Source organism: Streptopelia decaocto (genome assembly GCF_964273445.1).
Source record: "Streptopelia decaocto genome assembly, chromosome: 7".
Taxonomy (NCBI): Eukaryota; Metazoa; Chordata; class Aves; order Columbiformes; family Columbidae; genus Streptopelia; species Streptopelia decaocto.
The window spans coordinates 56,979,125-56,992,136 of NC_138661.1; the positions used below are offsets into that span (position 1 = coordinate 56,979,125).

A 13,012-nucleotide genomic window follows, 5' to 3' on the forward strand; every position below is an offset into this window, starting at 1 on the left:
TAAATCCTTGATTTCAAGCTTTATGAAAGACGTCACAGAATTGCAATTAACTACTGCAAGCCAATTGTTTTTCTTCACACAAGATTTGTGTTAAACTAAGTTTTATCTAGAAAAGTTTGAAACCTGCTTTGAAGATAACATTCTGTATGGTTATTAGATCATATGTACAATAGAAATGCTATGATTTTTATTATATTCAGTGATTTACAGTTCTTTTCAACTTTATTCCCATATCAATTAACAAGAAAAATCTGTGTAAGTTCTATGAGATTTCCCATACCTGAAGTGGAAATTGTTGGCAAGTTAAATGACATTTCTATGAACACTGTATAGAAATTGGAAAAGTGAATGGCAGACATTTGACATTAAACATATTGTTGTCCACAGATCACCAGCAAATCCTATATGATATTCTGAGGTGCCCCCTGGATTTTGTAGAACATGCTCTCAGAGGACCAGGAGGCCCTAAACTGGCAGCTAGAGAGATATTTCAAATGTTAATCAATCACAAATGTTTTTAATAGTTAATTTCAATAACCTTTTGTCTTACAGAAGAATAATGCTAGTGGCTCTAGAGCTGACTGGCAGTTAACTGTTTCTATGGCTATTCAGCCCCTCAGTTTAGCTGCAACGCCCTCCTTGTTGTCTCGAAACTCTTGCGTCAAGAAATGTATTACCTAGGTAAACCACACCAGCATACGATGCAACTTTGGATTCATTAATGTGGAGGCCAATTAAAAGATTATCCATGCTTTCCTAGCCTCCTAAGATAAAAAAACATGTCAATAGAGTTAAGCATGCATAACTCTTATATCAAATAATCTTTCTTCTTAACCTCATCGTTCCACAGGATATTGGAGTAAAAGTGGCACTGGCCCATCATTCAAACTGTGGATGCCAAGAATTACAGCTCAGCACAGAATGGCTTTAGAAAACAATGGAAAAAACTTCAGTCAGCCAGATCATACAGACACCCAGATGTTTTTTGAATCAAGTTCTGCCTAAGTCACAGAAGTAATAAGACATTCTTTGGTGGACCAAATAATAGGGGTAGAATTTTCAAAACAGCAACTGTAAAATACAGTTATCTCCCATCAAAGGAAGAAATTCTTCTTGTCTGGTTCATCACTGTGGATGTGTCTCAGTAAACAATCAAATTAAAAAGCAATATTGACAAAAAAGTCATCTTACCTTGGAAAATAAATCAAAGCACCCCAGCCGGCTGATGACACAATAAACTTCAGGTAGGCGTGGGCCTTTTCCACTTGGCTAATAACAGTAAAAAGAAGATTGAGGTGACATATTAATTTGGAGTCATAAGGAAATACACTTCTCTTTCTGATCACACGGCCATCATGTGACATCTCTCACCATCCATTTCTCCATCAAAACAGCCACTCGTGAAAAAGCATAAATAAATGGTGCTTACCCACTTGGAAATCACAGCGCATTGGAGCTGTATTCCAATATCGCTCCAGCCTGCAGCTATAAAAGCACATTTAACTACAACTGCAGCTCACACCTGTGCTGTCAGTGTCCTCTGCTCTGGCTGCGGTATGCGGAGCAGGGCCACGTGCTGGGAGAGGAGAACTGCAATGCTAAGGGAGGTTGTGACGGCTTTAGCTCCCCACTCACTCCAGGATGTTCAAAGACAGCTCATCTCACAGAAAGCAAGCTTATAGACCTAAACAAAGGCAAGCTGCATGAGCTAAATCATTAACTTCCTCAGATTAATGCATGAGAAACATTGAATTCTTAAATAACTTAAACAGTGTCAAGTATGAATCAATGATGCACACCCCATTCACCCCCCCCAAAAAACACCCTATAAATACCATCCTCTATAACCATCCTACTGAAGACATTTCCTAGAAAAGCAAACTGTTTGACTTGGCCTGACTGACATCCAGCATACCGGACTCTGCAACCCCACCTGTAGCACTGCAGGGAAGCCCTGTGAAAGAAGGGTATAACCACTTGCTGGATTTAGCTTATATACAGGGAAACAATCAGAATTAGGCCAATGTTGAGCACTTTAGAAAAACCATCCTCACTGGCAAGGTCCTCAGAGCAGAAAGCTGATCTGCCTGCGTCCTCCATGTGTACAACGAGCACAGATGGCAGTGACATCCACGCATAGCAGCTTCCCACTGTATTTTTAATAAGCTGCAATGCAGCATTCCAGCTTTGTGTGGTTGCAACCGATTTTCACCAGATCAGCAGGCACGTACTTCCTAGGGGCTGTTATTTTAACAAGGCAGTTTGCTGACTTCAGATGGATTCACGCAGAGTCCCAAGATACAATGCAGGGGAGTCCCGGTGCTGCCTCATCCAGGAGCTACAACCATCAGGGCACAGAAAGGCTGCAGGTCCACAGCAAGGCCCAGCACCCCAGCAGCTAAAAGCTGAAAGTGGGGTCTGAGACAACAAGCAAGGCTGCCTGCAACATCTCTGCATCTCATGGAGTCAGCTGTGATTGTGCAGCATGGAGTGAAAAGCGGCTGTGAAAGAATCAGCGTCACTTAGCCTCTTCATGCAGCTGTATATTATCGATATGCAGCAGTGACAGAATTGTCTCCATTAATAATGACTGTGTGGTAAAGGAGCTCAGTCACTGTTTCCATCAGCTTCTGCCCACTTGTACATTTAGCCAAAGTGGTTGATCATCTCCTCTGTATCCACATGGAAGGCCAGTAGATTTTTACCTTTGTCTTACCATTAGACTCTGCTGATACAGTGATTAGATTCCCCACTGTGTGTTTGACATTTACATGCCACACAGATATCAATCAAGAGAAACTGAGGGGTAACTGTGCTTTTTAAAATCTGAATATTGCAATCTAGACTTGGACAGACAGCAGGTGCCTGCCTGTTATAATAAAGATCACAAAAAAATACCAAAGCTAAGTGAACACAGATGAGTCTATTTCTGGATCCAAACCTGCTCACTACACGTCACATCTCTGAAAAAGCAGAGCCCTTTTTTGTCCATATTAGGTATAAAACCCTTTCTAAAGGCACTGAGTGATTATATCAAGCATGTGGGATTTTGGTTAAAATCATTGTGTCAAATCTGCAGGAATGCCGAAGCCATGCCAGGAGCCTTGGAGAGCGCCCAACCAAGAGCTGTCTCACCAAGTGCCAGTAAAAACATCACATTCCTGGGTCATCTATAAGACCAGAAACAATAACTGTTCAGCACTTACTCAAAGATTCTCCTTTATGAAATATCATTGCTTTCAAATGTCTTAAAGGCTACATGTCTCTGAGAGCTGGGATTCTTCCCTCCTCACACTCATCACATAGTACATCCTTTTCTGTTATTTCAGAGACTTTTTCTTGCAAAAAGCATAGCCTCCCAGATGCACACAAATCATCTGTAAGAGGCAAGAAGAAAAAGCCTCAGGCAGAGCCATACTGAAGGGCAGGACTTCTCAAACTTCTGACACTGGCAACTCTTCACATAACCTGTCCTCTCAGCCATTAGTTTATATCTCAAAGATGGATCTAAAACACCTGCTCATTGTGCTTTAGTTTGCTTCTTTCCCAGAAAAACATCATATAGGACCTGACTCTCCTCCCTTCTCTGCCTGGACTTATCTCTCCTCACTAGGGGAGACCTTGGGCACTGGGTCTCGCCAACAGTACTGGTTTAACTCCTCTCTTCCCAGAAGAATGTGCTTCCAAGTTGCAGACAAGGTGACTACAAAGCCTTGGAGTTGTGTCCTCCAAGGCCCACTCCTCCACACAATGAATAGGTCCAGTTCAGGGAAGCTGTATGGTACAGTAGCACAGCTGAGAGGCATCTGAGTGACTGCCTTGGTGCACTGCACTCCTCCTGGAAGAAAAGCGATGGAGAGGATGATGTTTTGGTTTTGTTTTGTTTTCATGGATCCCAGGATATTTTCAGCCTTAGTTCAGTATCACAAATGAAAACGCCGAGGAGTTTTGTTGATAACAAGACAGTTTCCCAAGAGGATGAATATAAACTGACAAGAACTTGGCTACGGGGTGAAGTGGAGATCTGCATCAGGGCTGGTCGGCAAGTGGCTCAGGACAGTCTTGTTCATAGTGAGTTTAATCTGAAGTTTACTGACTAAAGCCCACTCCAAAACCTGCTTTGGCAGGACAAACAGGAGGCTTTTGCTCCAAAAAATAAGCCTGCCATTTTTCTCTTTCAAAACGTACCTCCCTGCCCATGTTCAGCCTTCAGAGATCTCCTCCCATCCTGGCACAGCAGTGCGAGTCTCTCTCACGCTGCAACACCTGCTTTCAAAGCAAGGCAGGCCATCCCTGTAGTGTGTGTCCTCACCAGCCATTCAGACACAAAACTCAGTGGTTTGGGTTTTTTAAGATATTGGGGGAGGCTGTGGGGTGTCAGGGAAGCTGCTGGCTTCACAGCCCCAGAAATAACTGGGGAATGCTTGTCCCAGCTTGTTGACATCAGAGGAACCAAAGCAGTGGGGACCAAACACAACATTTTTCCTCCTGCCCTTCATCTCCCAGCTTCTCCCATCAACCTGAAGATATACTGTGGAGAGGAAAGGCAGCAAAATCAGACTGTCAAACAGCAAGAGAGAGGAACAGGCACCATAGTCCCACCTGCCATCTCAAAGATGAAAAGCTTTTCCAATGAGCTGGTTTCAGTTTCATAAACATTAGTCTGCAGCCCACAAGAGTTGCTTTCACAGTGTAATGAACTCCCCTCTCCTGCCCCAGCAAATGTAGGATGAACTAGTCCCACCTAACGACTGTTTTTCATGTTTTAACGTACACACTTCATGTTCAGGCATCTGCTCCTCCGCTGACTCATCTTACCTGGGAAAAGTGCTGGAAGAACATTTTTTATGTGAGATGGAAGAGAGAGGTAGGATAGGGTGAAACAGACCCTGCAAGTTTTCATCTTATTTCTGCAAGTACAAAGTCATCATCAGGCTTTCTGCTCTGCGAACTGTGCCTTCTCAGATGCCTGCCTTATATGATATAAATGTGTTCCTCCTACTGTTCCCATGGACCAGCTGCCAGCTGTGGCAACAAACTGCAGAACATTGTTTTGAGGTTGCAGTATCTTATACTCCAGCATTGCCCCAGCAGCTAGAACTAGCACCTCTCAGCAACCACAGCAACTCCCACGGCAAAAAAAGCCAAGATGCTTGTGTAGATCCCATAAAACAGCAGCTTATATGACATGACTGTCCCTGGGGACAGCGGCTGGCACAGCTGTGGATCCCAGCCATAAGGCCACTGACAGCCCAGGCTGCTGAGGAGCTGCACGGGATCCAAGCATCTCCCAAAGGATGCAGTCCTGGTGTCCCTCTGGCTGTCTACACCCTTTTTCTGGGCTCCAGAGACTGTTCATGGACTCCCAATAAGGAAAGCTTTGCAGATTTTCCAGTACTGGTGAGTCTTGCAGCCACCAAAAATCTGCTGAGAAGGTCCCTGATTTCACCACTGTGATCCTTGTATATCCACTATGCTCTTACTGGGCACAAGCCTATGGGGTTGCACTGACAGAGAAGAGCTAAGACTTTGGTCACGCCCTCTAGAAAGCAATTTTTTAACATATTAAACCAAGGCAATTAGTAAAATGAAATTATACACTGAACCAAATTAAAAATCTGCATTTTGCAAGGTGCAGACAGATTCATGTTACAACAGCTTCAACCCTGTTCCTTCCACACCGTGTTCTCCTGCTGTTCCTGTGTTCCTGCTCTCCCTTCTGCCCCCACGCAGGTTGCTGCACCACAGCACCGGGGCCATTGGAATGTCCACTGGAGGTGGTCGTGACCAGTCAGGTGAGACTGAACCATCAGCAGGAACTGCTCAAATCATCTCTGCTGCCAACATGTCTGTATGGCAGAGCCACAGCCCAAGAACACCTCTGGAAAGGAGCCTAGCAAGCTGATGGATTAATCAGCATGGAAAAGAAGGTTAAATTAATATCATTATTAAAGAAAAAATGTCTTATTGCAGTAAAATGGCATAGTAGTGAGAGTCAAAATCTCTACCATGTATCAGCCCATTTCCTTTTATATGAAGATGCATACTTCTCATGTCAAGTCACTAGGAAAGCTGTTACACAATTGCCTTGGAGGTATCAAGCTGGAAAACTTTGTGCTATCTATGCAAGTGGAGGTTGTTTGCTGTGGTACAATAGGTTACATTCCATTCTAATCCTGTTCCAAAATGAAACAAAACAATATAAAGACATTTAAAGGGGATACTGTACAGGATTTTTAGTACAAACAGGACGTAATTGTCACTGTATCTCCTGAGTTAGTTTTGGCAGGGTTTTAGCACACACTCCCCAAAAAACTGGATCTGGAAGAATCTGAAGGCAGAAAAGAAAAAATGGAGCAGCTTGTTTGTATCAAAACTTGCCAAAGGAGAACAAGGCTGGCAAAAAGTAATTGGTTCATAAACAAAGGAATGGTAACACCAGCCTCTGCAGAAGACACAGATAGTCCTCACCGTTCTCACAGGATCCGGCTGGTTGGCCTGTCCAGCCATGGAGCTGCTGCCGAGGACCGGCAAATGCTCCAGAAGGTGTGGGACACCTCTTGCTGGCTGTTAGAAGAGCATCCCTCGCCAGGACAGCTGGGGAATATTTTCTAAGGAATTAGCCTCACAGCAGTTGGCTTGTCTTGAAGCAGAGCAGTTTATAATGATTTTCGGGCTTTCTTATGGTTCTATATTACACACTATGGCTCCACCTTTCTCTTAGGTAATGTTTGCCAGAAATTGCATGTAGTTCCCAAATTATGGTTATTGCATTTGACAGAACCTGTTGGTCAGGAATGGGACTAATCCGAGGAGATGCTGTGCACTCTTGGACATCAGAACCACCCTAACTTAAGTTTTCAGAAACTGCTCAGGAAACTGCATACCCAAATACAAAAGTCTGCTTTAGAGCCCAAGCCTCTGGCATATAAACAGTGCCTGCAGAATTTACCTGCTCCTTGTTGTCTCTACAGGCTCTGTATTTGCGTGTATAAAATAAGAAAGTATGCATGTGTCTGTAAATAGAATAAATACCACACAGAGGTATACACCAGTGAGGCTGTTCCGCTCATGCACCGACATTTGCAGGGGACGAAATATTGTTACACTTTGTGAGCACAGCTGAACCCTATGGAGGAGGCACTTCAGGTAACAACCCCAATCCTACCATTTCTCACAGCAGGACAGAAAGAAGTCACAGGATCCAAATAGCAGCAGATCTCTGCTAGTTTTGCCATTTCCCCAGACAGAGAAATGCTGAAATATTTCTCTGCAGCTTCCAAAATCCTCTTTTTTTACTAAGCCCCAGACAGTGCCAGTTTTGCTTTCAGAAGGCACAGTAGGATTTGCCCCAGAAGGGGACAAGCTGGTGAAGCACATTGGTATCACTCTTGCTTTCCTCTGCTGGATAGGCTGTACCAGGTAGATGAGATGTCAGCTTCTGCATGTCAGCTTTTGGAACCAGAGGAAACATCCTGAATTAAGTGATCTCCCAGGGCAGCAGCAGATCAGCTTCATAACTGACTTCACAATTATCACATAGATTTAGCAAGACAGCACTTATTTTTCCCCTTCTTAAATTATTTTTTGCTATCCAGTTGAGAGATTTTTGCCATGGCCAATGGAGGGTAAAAGCAATCCCCAGACTGTGTCAAAACACCGTTTATACAAAAGTGTGCAGTACTGATTTAATTCTGTTCCTGGTATTTCTTACTATGCAAACCCATCTTTTGTACCAGCTGAAAGTCAGTGCTCTATTTTTATGTTGCCTTTAATGTAGGGTGGATTTCACTGAGCTTTAAGTGAGTAAAAAAAAGCATACATTAAACTGTCATTGACTAACTCAACTATCTTGTCTCTACATCTCTTTTATTGTGGCTGATTATTTCAGTCTCAGCCTGGTCCAGGGTCAACTTATTTGCGTTTCACAAATGTAAGCTCTGTGCATGATTCCAAACTTGCTAACATTCCCAGAAATACAAAAGTCTTAAACCATCTTTACCTGGTAGAGTGAAAACATTCCAAAATTTATTTCTAGCCAATGTTTTCCGAGGTTTTATTTTTTTCCAAACGTACCTTATTATCCTTTGAATTAGAACACATAAAAAGTAATTGAATTGTATTGCTGCCCTGCCTCTTGTTATGCTTATTTACAGCAGTGAAGATACCTTCTAGGTGCTCCACTCGTTTATCTCTGAATAACCCCTGATCAGCCCTAGATTTGCTGCAACACAAGCCTCCATTGGCATTTCCTTTCCACATATAAACCTTGTTGTGACCTACACTTGAGTACAGTGTTACACAGTGTAAGCGAGTCTCTGTGATGCTACCTGTGGCAAATACCACCCACAGAATTGATAAACAAGTTTTCTGTTATGTTAGTTTAAACAAAACTTCTTACAAATAGAGGAACCCCACACAGCAATACCTCCCGGACAGAGCATCTGCTGTCTGCACGACAAGGAGCCTTGCCATAGACAAAGAGCAGGGTAGGAGCAGGGTCAGGTACAGGCCGCAAGGATGGAGAGTGCTCTTCTAAGAACAGCGAGTTGCTCTGGCTACTGGAGGCCACTGAAAGCTACTGCAGGCAGGTGCTCACTGCTTGGGAAGACGGGAAATCATGCCAGAGAGGGAAAGGAAAGTGCCGTTGTCCCTTTCTCTTAAATAGAGGGTACCTATTTACAAGTTTGCAATGATGCTGCAGGCATTCATTCTGCCACGAGAGTAGTAAAAGTCTCCTGCAGCACCCAATGGCCACATAAGCTCTCCAGCCAAGTGTAGGTAACCACCATGTGAACAGCCATGGCTCCCCACCTGGGCACTCACAACCAGCTCCAAACCCAGCTGAGAGGTGATGAGCACGGGCTCATGCAGGAACAACCAACTGCTCCAGGTCTTCCTGCCATCCAGTCAGGCCTGCAGGATGGACAGCAAGATCCCTGTTCGCACTGTGCTTCGCCTGCCTTAATACACTTTGCAAGCCTTTGTGCGGTTTCCCTGCACACACTCAGGCCGCCAAGCTCTCAATTTATTAGGTAACCAGTGATTTTCCAGGTGATGAGACAAAGCTACTTGGCAGGCTGAGTCAGGACCCCGCACCACCAGCTGACCAGCCCTGGTCATGAGGGCTGATTCACCTCCATCACAGACCTGCTGCAGACTGATGGGGCAGTGCTGGCAGAGTACTTTGGAGATGTAAGCAGCTGTCCAAGAGATAAATGCTACTCACAAATGTTTAGAAATACCACATTTGCCTTTGTTTGCAGTGTTATAGTATCTCTGATTCTGCTTGAAAGCATGTAATGTAAAGAATTGTAAAAGTGCTCACACAATAAACTTCCCACATTCTCATGAATTTCCTACCAGACTTGGCATCTATTTGACTGAGACTTCTTATTTATTATTATTATATACTTCTTATTTTACTTGAGCTCCTTACATTTCCAAATTTCAGAGTGAATAACTCTGTTTTCTTTTAAAACCACAAGAGGCACCCTCAAAGTTCAGACTATAGTCTTGAGATATTGTTTGAAAGGATTTTGCATTTTGAGGTGAACATGATATACTTACCAACAGCCTCCTGCAATAACCAAACCGCCGGCTCCCATCTTCCCCAGTCAGCATGAAAGAGAAGGTCTCACTAGAAGAAAATAAAATTGCCCAGATCTTACAATCAGAACTACAGCATAGCTATGAGGTAGATAATTTTGAAAGGGATACTGCTGTATCCAGTGAGAGATTTTACCCACTGGAGGGTCTTCTCTCCCTCTGCCCAGCACCTGTACACACTCTGTGGACAAATTCCATCAGCTGTAGAGCAAAAATATCTGCACGGTTGTGGACAACCTAGCTATGTTCTTATAAGAAGAGATGGGTGCTGAATTTCAGTGACACGGCAGTCCCTTTGTACTGCAAAAGGAACACAGGAATCAGATTTTGAGGGCAGTATTCAAGTGCTGTATCTCCATTAGCTTTTGGTTAGATCCCATCTTTGGACTGTGCATTGTTCTTAAAGGGACAACCTTAGATATTCTCTAAGAGTAATCATTTTCTAACCCAGAAACAACAGAGATTACCGAAATCCAGCCCATTTTATATCCCTATCCAGGATAAGGACCATTTGTGACAGAGAAGTAAAACAGTTTAAGGCTATAACTACAGCACAGGTAAAGGGATGGGTCTGTGAATTTGTCCCTGGACTGGGAAACATTCCTGACTGCTTTGCAATTTTTAAATGGCATTATATAGACCACTTTTTCTTTGTGTTGGAATGCCAGGGTTTATATAATTTTAGCTGCATATGGAAAGAATATCTCATTTCACAAACATAGGCTCATTAAAAGTCTGTCCCAAAGAGTGGCAGCAGCGGAGATGAGATGCTGTGTAGGCAGGGCTGGGTGCTTCTAATACCAATGTGACCCACGCAGTTGTCCGCTTCTCCTTCAGTGTTTTTGACAACTCATTATTCAGGTGCTTCCACATACTGAATGATACAGCCAAGCAACACAGAATATAACATGGTTATGCTGCATGTGCAATGCATAAGCCAATAAAAAGTTCCATACATATTCTTGGCTACAGTAATTTCTGCAGGTGAATGCTAGTTCCTTGTCATCATTGAGAGTCCCTCCAGACACACTCTGAACAGGTCTTTCTTCATTTACACACATCTCACACCATGCATCTTAAAAAGCCATGTAATATTCTAGATGAACATGGAGAGACACCACCTGGAGTCCTGAGTCCAGCTCTGGAGCCTTCAGCACAGGACAGACATGGACCTGCTGGAGAGGGGCCAGAGGAGGCCACAAAAATGATCAGAGGGATGGAACAGCTCTGCTATGAGGACATGCTGAGAGAGTCAGGATTGTTCAGTCTGGAGAAGATAAGGTTCTGGGGAGACCTTATTGCAGCCTTACAGTACTTAAATGGGACTTATGAGAAAGATGGGGACAGATTTTTAATAGAGCCTCTAGCAATATGACAAGGGCCTGTAGATGCCCCATCCCTGGAAGCATTCAACGTCAAGTTGGACAGGGCTTTGAGCAACCTGAAGTACTTGAAGATGTCCCTGCTCATTGCAGAGGGTTGGACCAGCTGACCTTTGAAGGTCCTTTCCAACACAAACTATTCTGTGATTCTACCCCTTCTGTCTATTCTACTACTTGTACACCTTCAGATCAACAGGTTCTGACACATGGATGCAGGGAAAAAAAAGATACATTTTTTGAGGTTTCTTTTAAGTGAAAAAGAAAATGCAAGCCTGGTTCTCTCCCCTTGCCCTTCTCCTCTAGTCATTGATCTCTGAGGGAAGGAAGATAGGGCTCCTCTGATGGCATAATATTGGCTCCAAAAAAGTTCTCAGGACAGCATTGCTTTGAGCCAAATGAACAGGTGTCCTGCGATGCTGGACAACCCTTCTGGGGTAAATGACTGGGGCAGGTGGTGGGCGGGGCCCTGTCCTTTTTAAGATTTATTTTAAATACTACCATTTATGCTTTTGGGTTTAGCACTGAGAGGAACCTTCAAACCCTTTCCCCTCCGTCATACAGGCCTGTGAGGCAGGTAGGAAAGGGAAGAAATACAATACAGAACTTCAAAAAAAAGTAAAATAAATACAGCTGCTTGAGCCTGAAATGGCCAAGACTCAAACTGCTAATTCCTTAACTGGGCATGGGAGCACCAGAGGCTTTACCTGTTGTATTCAGAGACGGGGAGCCAGTCCTTGGCATCAGGAAAGCAGAACTGAGGAATGGCCTTGAGACGTTCCTCCGCTTCACGCATTTGCTTGGTTGGTCTTTCTAGCTGCGGGGGAGAAAATTGAGGTTTGTTCAGTTGCTGCGGGGGAGAAAATTGAGGTTTGTTCAATTGCTGTCAGTGCCAGCTTCACAGCACCTCTCAGGAGGGGGGTTACTAACAAACTCTGAAGAACAAGAGCCCATCAACTTGTTCTTTATTTGTGGTTGGCAGAGTGAGGCATGACCCCAGGACAGGCTTAGAGATGCTAGTACAATAGAAATAATCACTGCTGAGGTTTTTTAATTTTCTTTAAAATTGCCCAAAACTCTTTGGTTGCACAATGGCTGCTTAAAACACAGTCCTAACTCAAATTCCTTTCTGCTGCAAGAGCACAAGAGAAATGCCACAGATCAGCAAAAGCCTTTCCATTGACTTCAGTGAGTTTTGGAACAAATCCTAATATAGTCAAAATGAGTTAAAAATGAAATATTTAGAAACTGGATTTAAACTCAGTCTTTAAAGCACCTATCGTCAGGGCAAACTCTCCAGCACTGGAAAAGATGGATTTATAAACAGAAAAAGCTTTCAGTCACCTTCTCTATGCCCTTCACTTTGTAACAGATCACTTTGGAACAATTATGAAAGCTGAATTATTAATTCCACTTAAAAAACAGATTTCTATTATTTTTCCCACTTATTCACTTTATTGATCTTAGATGAAATGTATGTAAGAATTTTTCTTTTACCTTGGGAAACTGATACGTCACTTCTGGGAGGTAAGTGTTTTTAGAGGGCTTCTTTTTCAGTGACACTACCACAAAATACTCAAATAACTCCCGTTCCTGCCATTCAATCAGCTCCAGTTCCAGGGTTCGATAACTTGGAGCCCTCTTCAGCATTGACTGGATGTGTACTAGACGCTGGGTATGAGCTAGTATTAAAAAAAAAAGAAAGAAGAAGAAGAAAAAGAAAAGAGACAGATCATTACCTGGGACTGTGATGTGCATGTGTAAGCCATGACCATTCACAAGGACTTTCAGTTCCAAGCATGTTCTCCTTTCAAAACCAAACCTTCATACTGTAGTCTCCCTCACTAATTACTCCCATAAATCAAAACTCTCTCCAAGTATGCAAGTGATGCAACTCTAACTCACTAATACAATTTACAGCTCATAACTGTTACCCCTGCCAAGATTATAAGTCATTATGTGGGTGTGCAAATGCAACTGAGGCCTCCGGGGTGATGCACCTCAGGCCTGACTTGGACCTGGTT

The 13,012-nt window shown here is 43.4% G+C and overlaps 1 protein-coding gene across 1 annotated transcript in view; it reads right to left on the reverse strand.

Moving 5' to 3' along the window:
* Positions 1-13,012, reverse strand: part of DENND2B (DENN domain containing 2B) — a 174,583-nt gene that overhangs the window by 32,958 nt on the left and 128,613 nt on the right. Inside the window, exons 9-12 of the mRNA XM_082059499.1 lie at positions 12,486-12,670; positions 11,696-11,805; positions 9,571-9,640; positions 1,192-1,269 (exon numbers count right to left, since the gene is read on the reverse strand). Of these exons, the coding sequence (XP_081915625.1) occupies positions 1,192-1,269; positions 9,571-9,640; positions 11,696-11,805; positions 12,486-12,670 (443 nt within the window). The remainder of the gene's footprint in view (positions 1-1,191; positions 1,270-9,570; positions 9,641-11,695; positions 11,806-12,485; positions 12,671-13,012) is intronic.